Source organism: Alternaria atra, assembly GCF_907166805.1.
Source record: "Alternaria atra isolate CS162 genome assembly, contig: 37, whole genome shotgun sequence".
Taxonomy (NCBI): domain Eukaryota; kingdom Fungi; phylum Ascomycota; class Dothideomycetes; order Pleosporales; family Pleosporaceae; genus Alternaria; species Alternaria atra.
Genome location: NW_025091336.1, coordinates 1 through 19,086, shown reverse-complemented (window position 1 = coordinate 19,086; position 19,086 = coordinate 1). Strand labels below are relative to the sequence as shown.

The window sequence follows — 19,086 nt, the reverse complement described above, 5'->3', positions numbered from 1 at the left end:
AGCCATTGCTACAGACGAGTCGCACAGTAACGGACGAGTGTTTTCAATTCATATTGACATATTTGCTTGGCACTACGCGTGATACAACAGCAGATACACTCTGCACCGTGTAGATCTGAGAAGACTCCCATTGTCCTTTGACCGACGACATCCATTTGGTGCCGGAGTACTTTTAGCCTTTGTGGCTCAGATTCAACCGTTATGGCCCAATTCACTCTCGAAAGCGCGCTGTCACACGATGTCCTTGAGGATATCTCGAGCTTCTGGTTCCGTCATCTCGAACATGACCACGTCATCATACCTGGCATCGAAGACGTAACGCCATGGTTTTCACAAAGTGACGCATACGATCAAGAATGTCTGTAGGTGCTTCAGACCATGCTACACCTGTTGCTCGTAATTCCAAGCTTACGATACTTTAGTGAGAAATTTGGGGCCCAGCTCAAAGTAATCCAATCGATGCAACCGAGTGGAGCGAACATTCTAGCTGCCGCAAATCCATCCACGCCTGTACACTGGATCAGCCTGATCATTCTTTTGGATCAGCTTCCATGGAACTGCTTCAGAGGCGTTAAGGCTGGAATCGTCTTTACGCTTTTTGACAAGTTGGCGTTCGAAGTTGCTTCTCAGGCACTTAAACTTGGTATACCAACCGATCAACAAGTACGTTTCCAGTTGGCTCGTAGATTTTGGTTCTTTATGCCAATGGAACACTCAGAGAGTATGGAGGTACAAGAATCACTGACAAAAGCTCATTCTGAAATGTGGTATGATTATGAGATGCTGCTGGAAAAGGCTGTGCAAGGATGGGACGGTTCCTTTGCACCATGCCGCGCAGTGCTTCTCAGGAGAAAATATGCCTTCGAAATGTTCAAGGGTACCATGCAGGGTATTTATGAGAGTAAGAAGGATTTGCTATATCGTTTCGGGCGATTCCCGCAGCGCAACGACGCATTGAATCGGCCTTTTACCGAGGAAGAGGTGCAATGGCTGAATGAAAGATGATGGCTATACGATGGTGCTCGCAGAGTTGCTTAATATTGATTCCATACCGTTATATGTCTCAGAGGGCACAGTTAAAAATAAGGAAGGCAGTCGATGAAACATGGGAATTTTATGGTTACAGGACTATTCGTTCCAGCTAACAACAATGGGAGCAAAGCAAATCCTGTATTTTGCATCCTCATGTCTAACAAAGTGGGATTCGAGGGGAATGGCAGCCACTTTTACCATTCAAGGCTGTGAGCCGACAGAAACACGAAGCTTTTATAGGAACATCGGCGGAAGCCATAGCAATGTCTCGCTGGAGGCGGATACTTCTAGCCTTTTCTTCCTTTCCATTCCGTATGAAGCATTCGTGAAGGCCATGTAAACCCCATACGTTATTGATGCGTGCCTTTCGACGAGGATGGTTATCACTGAATCCCAGATCTTCCAAATAGAGTTGCTCGGCTTCCTCAGAGTGGCCTTGTTCGAGGAGAAGAGCACTTAGAGCATGTCGAACGGGTTGCATCCAGAGCGGTGGATCCGCGTAAGCGAGATTATCCTCCAAATCGATGCCGTGGCGTAAGACAGAGAATGCCTTGATGTGGTTACCCTTACGATATTCCAACTCTCCCTCAAGCATAGCTGACGCAACAGCTAACACTGGCGCTGCCGTCGAAGAAGGGCCGTACATATGATATTCGGGTACAGCCAGACGAGCCTCTTCGAAGGCGTCTCTTGCACGGCATGCCTCGTCAATTCGACCAAGTACTGCTAGAGCGATACCTTTTGCATAATGCACTGTTGCTGTCGAAATGTAAAGCAGACCCGCATTTGCCGGCGTTCGAAGCTCAAGAATCTCTTCCCATTGACCGAAACGGATCAGTGCATGAGGTAATGTCACCAATTGCCACTCAGTCCAGTCTACCATGCGTGGTGTTTTAATGGACATGAATTCCAGCGTTAAGACTTCAGGCAAACGTCTTGCAGCATAGAGCGCATCAACAGACCGGCCGGACATCATTGCAGAGTACGCCATAGCGTGGATGTTGTGTGATCGATAGGCGTTGTAGATGAGAGCAGCTGCATCTCCGCTCGAGAAATACTTGTCATCCGCACGTATGGCGTCGAAGTTGGAATCGACAGATCGACGATAGTCTCCGCAGGCGGTGTCGATGTGTGTCGCCATGTGTTGCATGTGCGACCCATCTGGTACAAGCCGTCGCAGACTGTCAGCTGCATTCAGTGCCAATTCGGGAAAGGGCGACATTTCCATCATGTGAATGTACAAATGACACAGGCCTGGGTGGTTGCGTCCGTCGGCGCGCGCCAGGCCTTTCTCCAGCGCGGCTCTAGCTTCATCTATGTCTGTCCCAGTAGTCTTTCCGGTGTTAAGGTCCCAGAGCCGACGCGGACGAGTGCACATGATGGCATCGGCGAATAGGGTCATCACGTCGAGGTCTTCTCCATGCGCTTCATAGACCGAACGCATAGCTTCTGCGTAGGCATAGTCGAACCGAGATAAGTCGTCTGGGTTGCCCACGTTACTGCGTGGAAAGCGAACGGTGAGTGCGGTGATAAGTGCTTTTTCCATAGGTGGTACATCGACCTGAACTCTCTCAGCGTGCTCTAAGGCACCGTGTATCTTTTCAAGGGAGCTTCGGCGATCGTCCAGAGTAAACATGCGCCACGATTTGTTGTAGTTGGGACCCACAGCGAATGCAATCCCCCAATAAGCCATTGCGCAATCGGGATCATGTACAGCTGCCGTCTCAAAACACTGCGTGGCCGCTTCGTGGTTGAAGGAGTAGCACCATACGAGACCACGATTGAACCACGTTCGCGCTTCTTGGGATGTCGTCTGGATTTCACGTCCATATTCCCCCAAGTCGTAGTACAGATTCGCACCACCCGAAACGAGACTGTCCCTGTGTTGGTCAGCAGCAAAACGCAGCATGGAAGGTGGAGAGCTCACTTCATCTTCCGCTGCTATGGGATTGCTTCCTCAATTTTCGATCTTGCTTGAGGCTGCTTGGTGTGAGCCGCTGGAAAAACAATACGCGACCGTTACTTTGCGCGTGCGGAATGTGTCGATGTTAAAGTAAATTTTTATTCTTATCTACAAACGATGAGGTCGAATAAAAGACTTTACTATGCTATCTGGTTGTTCAGCAGTAGTCGTGCTTCTGTCGGGGTTCAGGTCCACCTAGTCGGCGTTTACCTAACGGAAGCGTCGGGGACTATCAGCCGTCACTATCAAAGAAACCCCGTGATTCTCCGTTGAGTGTTCCGCACCACTCACATTGAGATCTACTGCGTCACTAGGGATAGGAGCCGCTAAGTTAAAGTGCATTATCGGACGAATAAGAGACGAGTCGGATCGGATTTAAAGTCAAGCACGCCGGCCCGTTAGGTGACTAGCGTACCGCGCTCAAACTGACACTACCCTGATACAACAACATGAGGGCCGTCTAGCTGCTGACCAAGGATGCTTGGCTGTTTATAGCATGCTTTGCAAGACGGACAAAATATGGACGTCTAGCTGGGTAGGATGGCGTCGCATAGTCCGAAATATAGATTCTATATATATTTACTGTCACAACCTGTTAACTTTATTCAATTCATTCATCTTCTGGGAGTCACGAGAACAAATCTTCGACACAACTAGAACAACTGTGTATCGGAATATCAACAAAGATTACACACGAGAACAAGTATCAAAATCATGTCAAGCACCATCACCAATGTTGCACTCACAGGCGTAAGGTTATCGTTACAAGACGGAAGAATGCTCAGTTAACATCATGCAGGCGACTGGTAATGTCGGATCGCCCATCTTGACTAGCCTTCTTGAAGCTGGTTTCAAAGTTACCGTAATCGCTCGAAAGGAGGGTAAAACGTACCCCTCGGGCGTGTCAGTCAAGATCGTCAACACCGATTCGGTCGCGGCGATCACCGAAGTCCTTCGTGGTCATGATGCCGTCGTGGATGCAACTTCTGGTCCTGACCCTACCCTCCCGGGACGGATCGTTGAGGCTGCTGCCTCCGCAGGAGTGAACCGTATTGTCCTAAGCGAGTTCAGTGTCGATCCCGAGGATCCTATAGCTCGCTCGCCGCTTGTGCATCACGGCAAGAACCAAGCTTTCCAGCAGGTCAAAGAACTAGCCGCTAAGGGAAAGATTACATGGACCACTGTATCCAACGGAGCCTTCTTGGATTGGAACTTGAGAACCGGCTTCATCAACGTTGATATTCGCAGCAAGAAGGTCCAATACATCAACGATGGCACGCTTCCGTTTCCTTGGACAATGCTTTCTTCGGTCGGTACTGCCGTTGCAAATGTACTCAAAAAGGCACAAGAGACGGAGAACCGCTGTTTGTACATCTCTAGCGTGATCAAGAGTCAGAAGCAAATGGTGGACCTGGCGAAGGAGGTTCTAGGTAGTGATGGGTGGGAGGAGACAAAGCAAGACATGGATCAAAAGTTGAAGGGCGCGACTGAGTCCATGATGGCCGGCAAAGTCGACATTGGTGTCATCGGCGATATGATTCGGTGGTCTGCAGGCACGGTACCGGCGCCACGCTGGAAGCAGTTGAATGACAACAAGTTATTGGGTGTGGAACGAATGAATGACGATGAGGTGCGTAAGCTGATTCGAGACATAGCTTCGGAGAGCTAGTTGTCTTCTAAACCGAGAGTTGTGAATAAGTGCGTAGTCAGATGAGAAACTGGAATCAGATCAGAGGCTTCCATTATCCATCAGCATGTGAAGTCGCTCTACACGTACGATATAACCAATACTACGTTTGCGACTCGTGTGTACGATTAACGTAATCGATGCGAGCGTCTCGTCGATAGCGGTTCATGTTCGGCGAGAAATGCGAGCTGAAAGAGAACGATTTGTTTGATGAGGATAGTCAATCCCTCTTTCGAAAGAGCCAGACATCCCATAACTCTCACTAAGTTGAAATTTTCAATACTGGATTGTTTATCGTCGTCATGAACATAGAAAATCGGTGACCGGTCCTGTCCCAAATGGTTAGGGTCTAGACGTTTGCTATGATGCTTGACGAGGGTCTGTGCGGCAGTTGAGCCAGGAGGCCTTATATCTAGTTCGACGTTGTCTATGATGCTAAATCTCTCTCAGTCTGAAGGACCGGATAGGCGCCTGACAGGAGTCATCGAGTCAAGGCCAGAACCTAAACCGATGATGACCGGTGGGAGCTTGGCTGATCTGTCTATACAGCCTCCTGACCTGAACACTGCAGTCATATCTGGATCTAATGCAGTCCATGCAAGGAATAGTGGCCACCTAGACACAGCAGCAAATTTCATGAAGGTTAAGTCATGATGTGCACAAATTTGGTGCAGCAGACTGCTGTCTCTGAGCAGGTACTAAGATCCATCCCGAGGTTTGTGGATGTCATAGTGTCGCGCATATCCAAGCAGTATCTGGGGGTCTTGAAAAGTGTTTCTCATATCATACGGGATACTAAAGACTAACGTGTTTTATAAGCGAGTCGTCCTTACAAGCGAGTCGTCCACCCCACCAACTTTGATCACCTTTGAAGATCAAATCAGTTATGCCTCAACGCCAACAAGCTCTATTGCGCTCATCTGAAGCTGATATGCAGCTTACTATATCATCTCTTAATAGCCACCAGATCAAGACTGAGAGAGCTGCTGCTCGCGCGTTTAACGTCCCTCGAATGACGCTACGCGACCGACGCGCTGGCAGGCTTGCACGACGCGATTGCCAGCCCAACTCAAAGAAGCTTACCCAGCTAGAGGAGGAGGTAATTATTAGACATATACTCGACCTTGATCAGCGAGGATTTGGGCCTACGTATACAGCTGCGCGCGATATGGCTAATAAGCTGCTTGCTGCGCGTGGCGCAGGTCGCGTTGGCGTCCACTGGCCGCGCAACTTTGTCAAGCGTACAGACAGTCTTATGACGCGTTTTAATCGATCGTACGATAGGCAGAGAGCTCTATGCGAGGATCCTGTGCTAATCAGCCGCTGGTTTAAGCTGGTAGAGGAGACAAAGGCCAAGTACGGCATCTGTGATGAGGACGTCTACAACTTTGACGAGGCTGGCTTTATGATGGGCAAGATCCAGACTCAGCTAGTTATCACAGGGTCAGAGAGGAGAGGCAGGCCAAAGACTATCCAGCCTGGCAACCGCGAGTGGGTGACGGTAATTGCTGCAATCAACGCTGCTGGCTGGACAATCCCACCGTTCCTCATCTTTGCTGGCAAGTATCACCTGTCAGCCTGGTACGAGGAGGATATCCCACGCGACTGGGCTATCGCAGTTAGCGACAACGGCTGGACAACTAACGAGATAGGAGTAGAGTGGCTAAAGCACTTTATTAAGCATACTGAGGGCAAGGTAGTTGGAGCACGCCGCCTGCTTATCCTTGACGGCCACGAGAGCCACCAGTCTCTTGAGTTTCAAGAGCTCTGCAAGGAGAGCAATATCTACACGCTCTGCATGCCAGCTCACTCATCTCACCTACTGCAGCCTCTTGACGTAGGCTGCTTCTCGCCTATGAAGCGCGCGTACAGCCGTGAGATTGAGGCTCTAATGCGCTACAATATCAACCATATCACCAAGCTCGAATTCCTGCTAGCCTTTAAGGCAGCCTTTGATCGATCGTTCACCTTAGCCAATATCTGCTCAGCTTTTCGAGGCGCAGGCCTAGCCCCTCTCCAGCCAGACGCTGTTCTATCAAAGCTCAACGTGCAGCTGCGTACGCCTACTCCACCAGCTGCTCTCGCAGAGCCTCCCTGGGAGGCTCGTACACCAAGCAACGTACGTGAGCTTGAGGCTCAATCAACGTTAATACGTGATCGCGTGCGGCAGCATAAGAGCTCATCACCAGCCTCAATTATTGAGGCGATTAACCAGCTTAAAAAGGGGGCTGAGGTGATGATGCTCTCAGCCGAGCTTATGCGCGATCAGATTACCTGCCTTGAGAGAGCCAACGAGGCAGCAACTAAGCGTAGGCAGCGCAAAAAGAAACGGATACAGAAGCGTGGGACCTTAACAAAGGGAGAGGGAGAGGATATACTAGCTCAAAAGGAGGCTGACCAGCAGATTGAGCGTGAACAGCGTCAAGGTGGTGAGCGATCAGGCCTTAGCCGCCAGGCTATTGCGCGCTGCAGGAGGTGCAGGGAGACTGGGCACAACTCACGAACGTGCAAAAAGGATGCTGTAGATACTATTTAATCTACTATATTAATCGCTTTGTTCTACCTTATTACGTTGTTGCGTTGCGTAGCTTTGAAGGTGATCAAAGTTAGTGGGGTGGACGACTCGCTTGTAAGGACGACTCGCTTATAAAACACGTTACACGCGAGGATCAGAGGGCCATATGCCCTGATTTGTAGCTAGATGCCTTAATCCCACCTCCAAGATGATCGCGCGCATGCGATAGTCAGTTCCTCGGAGCACTGCCTCGACAAAGGACCTTGACGTGGTGCATCAGCATAGGAAAAGTTGTCACTTTAATGGAAAGAGTCGACAAGGCTAACGAATGCATTGTTTTGACGCAAAGGTGGGGCGGGACGGAAGAAGTCGAAAACACCGAAGGCTTGGTATCGGAGCCGCTAGCTTAAGTCGTCGTGGGTGGCATGCAAGTTCCGTCATACCCGCACGTTCTTGAAGAACAACCACAGCGATGGAGTCTGGGCGACCATTTTCACACTACTCGCTAAATATCAAGCCGCGACCCATCTTCCTATATGTCATTTCCTTGCGCACTTGGTATGTCTCGGCAACGGTTTTAACCGGCTGTTTGTGTGGGATGCGTCAAAGCCCTGAGCATGAAACGTGACATGTCGCTTGTGCGTTCTGGACAGCCTCATCCCCACCTGCTGAGGCAGCAAACGTTTGCCTGCTCACGGTCGCGTTCGCGCATCGTCTCCACTAAATGATGAGTCCCTAGCGATGTCGATCTGCCGAATCTGGCATGTCATGTTTCATTTCCTCGTTCTGCATTGACGCTCGAACATTCTGAGTCTCGGATGAGGCCTGAGGCCCTTCCCGCTCCTTTACATCTCATCCCAGACGAGTAATGTTCCCTGTTGTTAACCACGAGATGAAGCTATATCAATGACAATTAAGAAATACTTGACGTACCAACCCTGGCAAGATTAGGAATGTTTGTGGAGCGGAGTGGGCCTCAACGAATGGGAAGAGTTCAACGATCAGGCTGGCCTCGCCTCTAAAGATTAAGGACATGATTGTACATCATACTTGTACCCGGCCCGTTTTCGCGACAACTTTCGAATCTGCTAGCCATGGGTTCATACATGGGAGGATAACATGGCAAACCACCTGATCGTCACCTAGTATGGGTTAAGAATGGAGCTCCTCCTGTCTTCTCCAGCTTTGCTGGTGATAACGTCGATCGTTCCTCTCTGAGAGCTGGACTCTGACTCTGTCGTTACCTTCATATGTAGTGGTGCAGGCTTTCGTTCACGTACGCATTCTCAGTCACTATCTTGTGCTACTCCCACTTTTCCCACTCTTTTTGATCTTCGCACCTTTCGAACATCGAGACACGATACACCAAACACCAATATGGAGCGAACTGCCTCTCAATCTGTACTTGCGCTTAGACTGCCAGACCCTCGCTTCAGCGTCGACTTTGCGAACTACGCTGTCGATGCCAAAGCAGTTGCCACTTCCAAAAAGTATATGCAGGACTTGTTCCCCGGTCAAAACAAGCCTTTACCGCCGCCAAAAGTCCAGGCACCGCGTCACCCTATCGGGCGTGCAAAGCGTCCATGCGAGTTACAGGAACGGCGTAGTCCCATACCGATGGCCTCACAGATACCGGACGACAAGTGGGACGCGCATACAATAGAGTGTATGATAATGCTTGACGAATCTCCTGTCGGCATGTTAGATCGATCTTCGGCTTCGTCGGATTCAACCACGACCTTATCTGCCGCATCCTGCTCTACCATCACTATATCTACCAGTGCCACAAGTATCCCAGCACGTACACCAGGAGCTATCAGTGGTCGGCAGATGTCGACTCGTACTTTTCTTCAACTTCCGTCAACGATCGTTAACCACATCCTATCATACGTCTTCGCTGAGGAGCGGGCCGTCTCCATCACACCATACCAGTCTCGCATCGTCCCCCAGCAACGTCGCCGTCATCGTCACGGTCCAAACGCTGTTGACATACGATCTTTCATGATGCAACCTGCACTGATGGTTTGTAAGCAGTTTCGTGAGCTGGGATTGGACATTTTATATCGCGACAGCCTGTTTCTCATCGATCTATCAGAGGTTGGTGGCACCAGTTCTTGTCGCGAGAAGGAAGATGGCAAGTACTGGGGATGCTGGACGAGTAATGCATCTCCGCGAATGGTCCGGACAGTACTCACTCGTGCTTCGAATATTCGCCTCCAACTTCCAGTTCCTAGTGCAGAAGCTACAATTGTACGAAGCGCAACAAAGAGAAAGAAGGACGCCCAGGAAGAGACATCTATCATTGTCGATTCCTTACGCGCGGTTACCAGCTTGATTACTGGTCTGAACAAGATTCAAACTTCGCAAACCGAGCTATCTCGCTCAGCAAGTCCACCAGGCCCGAAGATCCTGCGCCGCAAGCTCAGCTTTCGATCCGCAAAGCGTCCTGACTCACTAGAATTCGTATGTCGTGGAGATTCGCCACCGCTACAGCCGCGACAACCCTTGGATACATTGGAGGTCGTACTCGTAAAGAGTATTGCAGATACTGAAGTAAACAGCCTGACGCTGGACATGGTAGCCATATGTAGCAGCATCCCTGTATCTGGAATCCTTGAATACCATCTTGAAATCGACGGAATGCGGAGGCTTTGGGCCAAGCGAGAAAAGGGAAAATGGCTAGGTAGTGAGCCTGATGGAAACAAACTCCTTTGTGGTATGTCGCATCCAGCTCTCATAGACTCGACAGAAGACTGACGTGTACCAGATTTGAGGGCCTTAGGACAGTCAAGTCCAAAAGTGGAGGTCGCGCAGGTTCATGAGAAGCGCAAGCAAATCAGTGAGCAGCCTAGGGTACGTGCGGATGTGATTCACAGGGAACGCGCGCTGCCCGTCCAACAAGCGTCTAGCGGCAGGCCCAGCTTAGACGGACTATCACAACAACGAAATGTTCCAAAAACGCGACCGTCCAACGATGGCATCGTTGCAAGGAAGATTAAAGAAATGGAAAGTCTGTCCAAAATCAAGCTTTTGAAAGGAAACAAGCAGCCGCCAACTGTTGAGGAGCTTCAACAGATCGCTGCAGACATTAGGAGGGGTGTTTATTAGGAACTTCGTTTCGGCCTGAGGCCGATGGAGCCAGGTGCTCGACCGTGTAATATAACTCGTTCTCTTCGTATTGTGTCTAAGTTTGATGTCTATACTCTAGTTACGTGAAACGAAGTACTTAGGGTCCGAAAGGTCTTGTTGTTTAGGCCTTTCCGTCCGAGAATTGGACGACAGCCCACTTGCCACTCCATGCCCACTTTCTAGACCCACTGTCTCCACCACCCCCTTCTAAAGCTTTGATGCGTTCATCCTCGCCGTCCGCCAGTCCTACTACGACATCGGCCTTGCAGGTGCGGAGCGCGAGAACGCGGAGACCTGAGCCTAGGCCCATTGGCCCAATAGCGTCGGTAAAGGGCGTGGTAGCCGGCCAGGCAGCCTGTTGTATATCAGTAAAGTGTATGAACAATAGAGACGAAAGTACCCACATCAGCAGTCAACTTGCGATAGTTCAAATCGCCTTTGAAGATGACGAGTTCACTTTCTTTCAGATCCTCATACAACTCCGGTTCCGTCTTGGGAAGTCGCCAGTAGCTACCGCCTGCAGTCCAAAAGTCATTTGGTCGCAACATCAACTGGCCCTCGGCATGCAGACTGCTCCAATGCTGGAACAAAAACTGTAAAGCCGCGCTTTCCGTATCCGATAGTGGTACGGATTTCTTACCAGCGTGCTTCTCGTCTTCGGATAGCGCACTGTAGAAACTTTGGGGATCGGCTAGTGCGGAGAGTAAAGCGCCGAAATCGGCTGGCAGAACATCTGAGACGAACCAGGGAATGGACTTGGGGTGGAATACAACGTTTGTCGCTAGGCCAGAAGCAATAAGATAGCCGGCGAGGATGAGATCGACAAAGAGCTCGAAACCAGCGTTGTCCAGGACGATGTCAACACGTCGCTCCTTCTTACCCTCTTTTTGAGCAGATGTGAGTACCTTGAATGCTTTGTCTAGATCGTTGACCAAGATATTCTTTTCAGAGTTCTTACGCGCCTCGGACCCTTGGAGTTTCTGGATGTCCTCGTACGAGAGGTTGGTCAGAAGGGAGAGATCCGTCGCATTGCCCCAAAGACAGATCTCGCACATCTCGGTGAATAAGACCTTCTCTGCGGCCTCGAGTTGCTCCTGCGTCTCGGCACCCTTTATCGTCTTCTTCTGCTCAAGCTCGGTGACAATATCTTTGTAGCGCGCGGCGAGTTCGACGACAGCGGGACGGGAAGATTTGAAGGTGGCCATCTTCTGGCGGGCGAAGAGATCGTACGAGCGCCAATTCTTGGTCTGTTTAAAGATGCTCGATATACGTCTTCCTATAGCCATGAGCATGAGCCATCGAACGACAAGAGTCGACATACCTGTAAAGGTAGCACTCTGAGTATAGCCAGGGTACGTTGTGCCACTTGGGATTTCCCCTCGCGGCCAGTTCCTTGTTGTAGGCCTCGACATCGCGCTCGCCGTCATCGGGGATAGGAGTCAGCTCGCGGTCGTGTTGAAGTTCGTACTTCAGCTTTGCTAGCTCTGCAACAACCCATTTGCCTTCGGTAATGGCCGCCTCATCTTTGGTGCCGTGAAGTGAGCGGTGCACGTCGTCAATGCCTTGGGTGATGATGATAGGCCACCGCGAGCGCGCCGACGTGTGCGCAAATGATGTAGCGTCGTTGGTGCTGTACTGCTCTGATACCTATTAGTTTCAGAGCGGTTCGTGACGGCCAGTATGTACTCACGTGCCGGGAATGTATCGTACTCCATTTTGCTGCGCAGTTGTTGGGTATGAGGGAGGCTCTTTATCAATGCTTGATACATGACGATTTCTGCAGGGGTCCGGGAGCGAATGTCTCGCCAAGCCATGACGCTACCCCTCCATCCATCGCCCCGGCCACACTTTTCCCTCCACTACCGACGAACATCCGCAATTATCAGCCTCACTGCCAATAAACAATGCTATACACACTCCAGCTGTAGGCTTGACTTCGACTGGCAGAGGCCTGATATATATGGCCGTGTGAAAAGGTTGAAGCGTAGTTTGCTCGGCTTTGAGGAGCATGAGTTGCAGTTATAGATCGATGCTGTTGCAGAGGCCGATGCATTGTTGAACCATGGGGGTAGTTAATGCAAGAGTCTTCCTGCTTGAGCCATGTCTATAGAAAGGAATACACCGTTCTTCATCAACTCAGCTTTGCAGTGCAGCGTGTGCGTGTGGCTTTAAAAAGATTTGGCAGCCATTGGCGTCGTCAAGGACATTCTCATACCTAGCGCTACGTCGTCCACTACACAGCCATCGCCTATCGACCACTCAGACCCGGTTCAACCTTGACGGCGCCCAACTTGCTTGACCGATTATACCTATGCAAACCACTGGAAAAAGGAAAACAAAGGACGCAAGTGAAACAAGACCTGGTGTTCGAGTTCTCGATAGAGAAGATTCATCGGACAGAAGTTGGCTGTGAGGCAAAGAGCAGAGCTGCACCATGGAAAAAGTCTACTGATTATGCTCGAAGGTCACCCTCATATACCATGATGCCTACGATCGTGTAACCCTGGTCGAACGCAGACTGCACCTTAGTCCAATGCAGGTAATGGTACTTCGTACGGGACTTCAGGGTGCAGGCTACTGACGCAGGGTCTCCATCGGGTTCTCGGCGAATCAGCGGCGTAGAGTGACATCCAGACCATGACGTGTTTTGCTCGACATGTTCTATGTTTCTGCACTATCTGCTCGTCAATAAGCAGTTGTCAACGTTATCTCTCCACAAGAATGAAACCCTGCATATTCGCCATCTGACACGACTCGATCGCAACTCCGCGACATTCATTGCAAGACGTCAATTGTGCATGCCCATGAACGTCTACAGCTCAGTTGCCCGCATCGGTATCCGCAGCACCATCGCCGCAAAGCCTCAGCGCTCCGTCAAACCTTTCATACGTACAATGGCCGCGACACCAAATGGCGACCTTAACAACACTTCAGCCGAACGTGTTCGAGCTGAAACTGCGATTGATCCTGCGTACCAAGATCTCTCACTTGCGATACCTCCCTCAGAAGACGATTTCGATATTCGAAAAGCTTATCGGCCATTCATACTAGAAGGAGAGGATGCAACACAGGACTGGATCGCTCAGCTGGAGCTCAGTACTGTGCTAAAAATGGTAGATACACAAGTGCTCAAACCGGGGGATGATAGGCTCAGGGTAGTTGTCTTACATGGGAGCATGCGACAGAGGTAAGAATTGCATTCAACCGCATCATGCCCTCAACGCATTCGATCGCATATGCTAAGCTCCAGTAGATCCTACTCGCGCCTGCTAGCGTACGAGGCTAGCCGCATCCTCTTCCGACTCGGCTGCGACGTGCGCATGTATGATCCTACTGGTCTTCCCGTCAAAGATGACGTTCAACATACACACCCTAAAGTGCAAGAGTTGCGCGAGCTGAGCAAATGGAGTGATGGACACATATGGATATGCCCCGAGCAGCATGGAACCTTGGTGAGTAGTCGCCGGTATTGTTTTGGGATTTACTGAAATTTGTACTGATAATACTTCTCTTCCAGACAGCCGTCTTCAAGAACCAGATCGACTGGATACCCCTCTCAACCGGCTCTGTTCGCCCAACTCAAGGCCGAACCCTCGCAATCGCACAGGTAAATGGCGGATCGCAATCGTTCAACACAGTCAACTCTTTACGAATACTCGGACGATGGATGCGTATGTTCGTTATTCCAAACCAAAGTTCTATACCCATGGCATATAAGCAGTTCACTGAGGAGGACGCTGGAAGTAGGCTCATGCCTAGTGGCAATAGGGATCGACTTGTCGACTGTATGGAGGAGTTTGTCAAATACACCATCATCATGCGTCCGCATTTTGATCTTTTCGGCGATCGGTATAGTGAGAGGGAAGAGAAGCGGGCGAAACAAGCAAAAGAAGCGAACAAACCGGCCCCGGACACCCAGCATGCAGCATTATCAACTAGTGCGGGTCCTTCGAATTGATTCGACTGGTCGTCCAGGTATTATGCGAACTTTTCATCGAGTATAGAAACATCATACATGTAATCCAGACAGAGGTTGCAAGGTGCCAAAGGAAAGAGAGGCTCCGAAACAAGCTTGGACTAGCGTTGTCGATCATGCTGGGGTAGTGACACCCCGCAAATACACAAGTGACATACCGCTTCCGGGTATAAATGTCGGTGCCGCCCCCATGAAGAAGCCATGCAACGAACCGCATTCTTAGCGATAGCCCAAACCATACGCCGTTTTCTAAATGCATAGCCAGGCTTCACCACCCACTCCTTTTGATGAACTAGACGGAGCCGAGCACGGCGTTGCTGTAGAGCACGCACCTCCAGATGGTGGATATGGCTGGGTTTGTGTAGCAACATGTTTTACCATTAACTGTTTCACATGGGGGGCTGTATCAGTAAGTCAAAATGGTTTACACAGACGCCCCTCTGTTTCACGTCGCCTGCTATGCTGATAGTCGTACCAGGCCTATGGCATCTATTTGTCACACTACCTAGCCGACAATGTCTTCCCCGAAGCATCAACCTGGGACTATGCCTTTATTGGAGGCTTCAACTTTGCCATCGCTATGCTCCTCGCGCCTTTCGCTACCGTCTTTTGCCGCAGGTTCGGGATCCACGTTGTCATGTGCTGTGGCCTAGTCCTCCAGCTTGGGGGCTTCATCGCAGCATCATTCGCAACTCGTATCTGGCAGCTCCACATTTCGCAGGGCATTTTGATCGGTGGCGGAATTGGCTTCTTATATATACCTTGCCTGCCAGTTCTATCACAATGGTTCGATAGACGACGAAGCCTGGCCAATGGTATCAGCGCGGCAGGATCTGGCGTTGGCGGTGCGGCGTTTGCTTGGGGTACCGAGGCCATTATCCAACGCCTGAGCATCGGCTGGGCGTTGCGCATCACGGGCATCATCGCCTTTGTTGCCAATTCTCTCGCGATAGTCTTTATACGCGATAGGAACAAGGCCATTCGTCCGTCACAGTTGGGATTCGATACCAAACTCTTGAGGCGTTACGAAGTACTACTACTGCTCGCATGGGTCTTTATCAGTATGCTGGGATACATTGTCCTGCTATTCTCGCTGTCTGACTTTGCTCTGTCCATAGGACTTTCTCGATCTCAAGCTACTGACATGATAGGTCTCCTCAATGTCGGTACTGCTATTGGGCGACCGATAATCGGAATATTGAGTGATCGATGGAGCAGAATAGACACAGCAGGAACATTGACTTTGCTATGCGGTGTCTCCTGCTTCGCCTTTTGGCTACCTGCTACATCTTATGCACTTACGGTCTTTTTTGTAATTCTTTGTGGAGCTATTGTGGGCGTATTCTGGATGGCAAGTGAGCCCATTCATCTCATTCAACTTTCGAACCCGTCTTCTGACATGGTCTTATCATCAGACAATCGGTCCGCTCTGCGTCGAGGTGGCAGGCATCAAAAATTTGCAGTCGTTGTTGTCTTTATCATGGACGGCTGTTATCATTCCAGTAACAGGTATGTATGCGTATAGTCATAATGATATGCCTGCTGACTGACTGGGTAGTATCTGAGGGGATTGCACTAAGGCTGAGACGCCCGACATCTTCGCGCAAGTATCTCTATACTCAAATTTTCGCAGGTCTTTCATACATAGTGGCCAGCGGCTTCATGTTCCAGCTTCGCAGAATGAAACTGCGCCAAAAGTCTCTTGCTCAGTAATATGTTAGCTTAGCTTGTACCTCATACAATATCCGCAAGAACCTCCAACAAAACATAATTCTCAATGCGACACCCTTCTGGCGGGATCGCACTGAATCGATAGCCCGCTCTAAGCTTGAGGTCTAAGTCTGTTGGGCCATAGCCTTTCTGGTTTCCCTGAAGTACAATAGAAATGGCCTCCGCACAAAGCGTAATGGAGCTTAGAGAGACTACTTGTGGCAATTTTGTTGCTTGCGATTTGAGAACTGTAGAACCTCCCAAAATGCCGTAAAGACTGCAAGTCTCATTCGTAGCAACCAATGAAAAGGCATGCTAACGCAAGGATCGTATAATGTCTAAGGAGGTATCGCATTCAGCATATTCGACTCATCCGGATCTTGTCGCATACTAGAGCGCGGTGATCCAAGGTCCGTATCGGAAAGCATCAGAGTTGGCTGCATAAGCCTTTCAGCGGTTGAAACGGAAGAAGTCAGCCTACTTGAATTAGGGTGCGACAACTTTGGTAGTGGACAAGCTCATCACACTCATGGACAGAGCGTCTAGAAGATGCGAAGATGATCTAGGTGCAATTCTGCTCGACGCGGTCTCGCCTTGCTTATGCGCCAAAATAGGAGCAAGACGCTGGGCTCTAGTAAAAGCCTGGAGAAAGCTTCCATCAAGGCCTAATCAGTGCAGCAATCCTTTGAGGAATTCCGCCTCCTGTGTGGCCCTCAGAAGCTCCGCTGTTGTACATATTTGGCCGGATTCGATGTCATATTGACGGATCTTGGCCTCGAGCTCGGCAACGTAGGCTTTGCGTCGGGCGCGACTGCGTCGCTGGTCATTGCGCACGCGCTCAGCGTTTGTAGGCGTGACGAATGGTCAGCCCATGAGAAAAGAGTCATTACGAATAAACAGTATCGTGAGACTAGCTAGTCTACTCGTCATTGTCCATGGTCGGGTGATGGGCAGGGTCGAGATAAAAACGTTTGCAAGACGAGTGTGACAGGATTGCATTGATGCCTGGTAGCTGGTTCGTGACGTCATCTGTTAGCCCCCCATATCCTTAACGCCCAAGGAGATGACTTGATGGCGCACACGAAAGGGGACATACAAAGCTTGGATCCCTGCACCAATGCTAATTATCTCTCATCCATTAGTTCCAGGACAAGCGCATTCTTGACACTACATTCTTTGTCGCCATGACAGCCCAAACTTGCTCGTATCCGCTGTCTATCACCATCGCCGCGCATTTCTGCGATGATTGAAGCCGCCGTCTCGCAAGATATCAGCAAACCAGAGTCAAGTGACTGTTCTTGAGGTACAGAAGGGGGAGGGCAGAAGCAACTCGCGGTATTGGGACAGTCGGCATCTTCCCTTCCGCCAGGAGACGAAGAAGTGATATGTTCGAGCATTGCACCGTCTGTCTCACGAGAACAGCTGGCTGCAGTAGGTTCGATTGGTCTACAGCAGGATGGTGGTTTCGAGTTCAGTATTATATTTGGCGTGTGTGAAGCATCGGGTGACGACATGGTGGCGACATTCTCTTTCTCTGCATCACACGTTGCGTGCTGAATGGTACTGGAAAAAGAACGGCGAGCATTCTGGAAGTCTGTGTAAGCCAGAACGGAAGGCTGACGTGGAGGATACAATGGCTGCTGGATTGTCGCTTGTGCAGGAGCTTGTACTTGAAGTTGCGCTGAAGTTATTGCACGAGCCTGGGAGACAGGCAACGCCGCATATCTGACGGAGCTTACTCTTGGGCCGGCAACAACGGGTGGTCGCGATGCCGGTAGAGCATAGAGGTTTGCAGTCGAGTGATTAGGAGCACTTGCAGTATCAAATGAGCGCAGATACGCCTCTACTTCTTCGTGCGCCACCCCGCGACTGGACAACAGACTCCTCAACCGTGCATTCTCGTCGGCAACTTTGCGCGCAGCGCGCTGCATCTCCTGGGTCGCTGCAACGCCTCTTGCTTCATACTCCTGAACGCGACGCTGAAGGTCCTGGATGAGTTCTTTGCGCTGATTACGCGAGCGCCGCTGGTTTTCCCGGATCCGAATGGAAGAAGGCGTGTCACTGCCCTATAAACCGTTTAGTCATGCCCTGCGTGCCTAACAACGATGCATTTGTGGAGACTTAGTACCAACCTTCTTCGACATCGTCTGTTTGCTTTTGATATCGGATTCGTGATATGCAGGAACTGATATGAGCCCGTGTTGGGCGTGTGGAGTTTTGCGGATCGCAACCCCTGAAATTATTATTAGCGCTACGACCTTACTCAGGCCTCGGCGTTGCTTTTTACCCCACGCCTGCGATCGCCACCAACAACGAAGGAGTCTTGTAAAACGTCTGCTTTGTAGTAGCGGGTACTGCGCTACAATAAGGATTATTCTAGTACGATGCATAGTTAAAATTAAGAATATAGTACAGATATAAAGTTTCACAGCACTAGCTATGTAATAGGCTGGAGGACAGTAAGTGAATCCTCGACGATATCTAAGTCACGTGCGCAAGAGCACGGCTTACGTCCTAACGCGACCAAACGACGCTCTAAATAAACCCCTAAGCTCTTAGATATAAGATATCCTAGAGCGCCCTCTGAATATTCTTTTGTTCTTTAGTAACGTGTTGGATAAGCGAGTGACGCGGGCAAGCGAGCGACGCACCCCAAAACCTACCAAAAATCACGAACTGCTGTGATGGGCTGGGGCCCAGGGTGGATCCTCGGTTGTACCTCGGTGGTACGCCTCACGTTACGGGTCGCGGCGGCGACCTCAAGTATGAACTACGCAAGACAACGCACAGCTCTGTTGTCTTGTGCCAGCCTTTTTGTGAGGAGTAGTTGGGCAGGCACTGAGATATCGGTATAGGCTTGTATTGAGACGAATCCTTGAGGAGCTATCAAGCCTCTCAGAGGGATGATATATACCTACGTCACGTGATTGTGGCTGGTGTGATCCGACGGTGCCCCGAAGGGTTCCTGGTGGCTCACCAGTCTGTGGCTGGAATCCTGTAGTAATAGAACATCGTGACAATAGCCCCCCCCCTTCTTAAGAGTCGTCCTAACTCTTACAACGGTCTTTGCAATG

The 19,086-nt window shown here is 50.3% G+C and overlaps 7 protein-coding genes across 7 annotated transcripts; 5 read left to right on the top strand and 2 right to left on the bottom strand.

Moving 5' to 3' along the window:
• Positions 1 to 201: 201 nt before the first annotated feature.
• ALTATR162_LOCUS11726 (uncharacterized protein) lies at positions 202 to 1,005 on the top strand (the record flags this gene model as incomplete). The annotated part of the gene is made up of 2 exons (XM_043319368.1): positions 202 to 362; positions 423 to 1,005. The coding sequence occupies 2 exons, from the start codon at positions 202 to 204 to the stop codon at positions 1,003 to 1,005; spliced, it is 744 nt and encodes a 247-aa protein (XP_043175303.1).
• Positions 1,006 to 1,189: 184 nt separating this feature from the next.
• Positions 1,190 to 2,964, bottom strand: ALTATR162_LOCUS11725 (uncharacterized protein; the record flags this gene model as incomplete). The annotated part of the gene is made up of 2 exons (XM_043319367.1): positions 1,190 to 2,912; positions 2,960 to 2,964. 2 exons carry the CDS (start codon positions 2,962 to 2,964, stop codon positions 1,190 to 1,192), a joined length of 1,728 nt encoding a protein of 575 aa, XP_043175302.1.
• Positions 2,965 to 3,788: 824 nt separating this feature from the next.
• On the top strand, positions 3,789 to 4,664 carry ALTATR162_LOCUS11724 (uncharacterized protein; the record flags this gene model as incomplete). The annotated part of the gene is made up of 1 exon (XM_043319366.1): positions 3,789 to 4,664. One exon carries the CDS (start codon positions 3,789 to 3,791, stop codon positions 4,662 to 4,664), a length of 876 nt encoding a protein of 291 aa, XP_043175301.1.
• A 3,910-nt stretch (positions 4,665 to 8,574) lies between these two features.
• On the top strand, positions 8,575 to 10,305 carry ALTATR162_LOCUS11723 (uncharacterized protein; the record flags this gene model as incomplete). The annotated part of the gene is made up of 2 exons (XM_043319365.1): positions 8,575 to 9,913; positions 9,965 to 10,305. 2 exons carry the CDS (start codon positions 8,575 to 8,577, stop codon positions 10,303 to 10,305), a joined length of 1,680 nt encoding a protein of 559 aa, XP_043175300.1.
• A 142-nt stretch (positions 10,306 to 10,447) lies between these two features.
• ALTATR162_LOCUS11722 (uncharacterized protein) lies at positions 10,448 to 12,041 on the bottom strand (the record flags this gene model as incomplete). Its single annotated transcript, XM_043319364.1, has 4 exons — positions 10,448 to 10,681; positions 10,731 to 11,598; positions 11,648 to 11,966; positions 12,017 to 12,041. The coding sequence occupies 4 exons, from the start codon at positions 12,039 to 12,041 to the stop codon at positions 10,448 to 10,450; spliced, it is 1,446 nt and encodes a 481-aa protein (XP_043175299.1).
• A 1,089-nt stretch (positions 12,042 to 13,130) lies between these two features.
• Positions 13,131 to 14,284, top strand: ALTATR162_LOCUS11721 (uncharacterized protein; the record flags this gene model as incomplete). Its single annotated transcript, XM_043319363.1, has 3 exons — positions 13,131 to 13,513; positions 13,580 to 13,778; positions 13,844 to 14,284. The coding sequence occupies 3 exons, from the start codon at positions 13,131 to 13,133 to the stop codon at positions 14,282 to 14,284; spliced, it is 1,023 nt and encodes a 340-aa protein (XP_043175298.1).
• Positions 14,285 to 14,555: 271 nt separating this feature from the next.
• Positions 14,556 to 15,867, top strand: ALTATR162_LOCUS11720 (uncharacterized protein; the record flags this gene model as incomplete). Its single annotated transcript, XM_043319362.1, has 3 exons — positions 14,556 to 14,711; positions 14,781 to 15,811; positions 15,861 to 15,867. 3 exons carry the CDS (start codon positions 14,556 to 14,558, stop codon positions 15,865 to 15,867), a joined length of 1,194 nt encoding a protein of 397 aa, XP_043175297.1.
• Between the last annotated feature and the right edge of the window lie 3,219 nt (positions 15,868 to 19,086).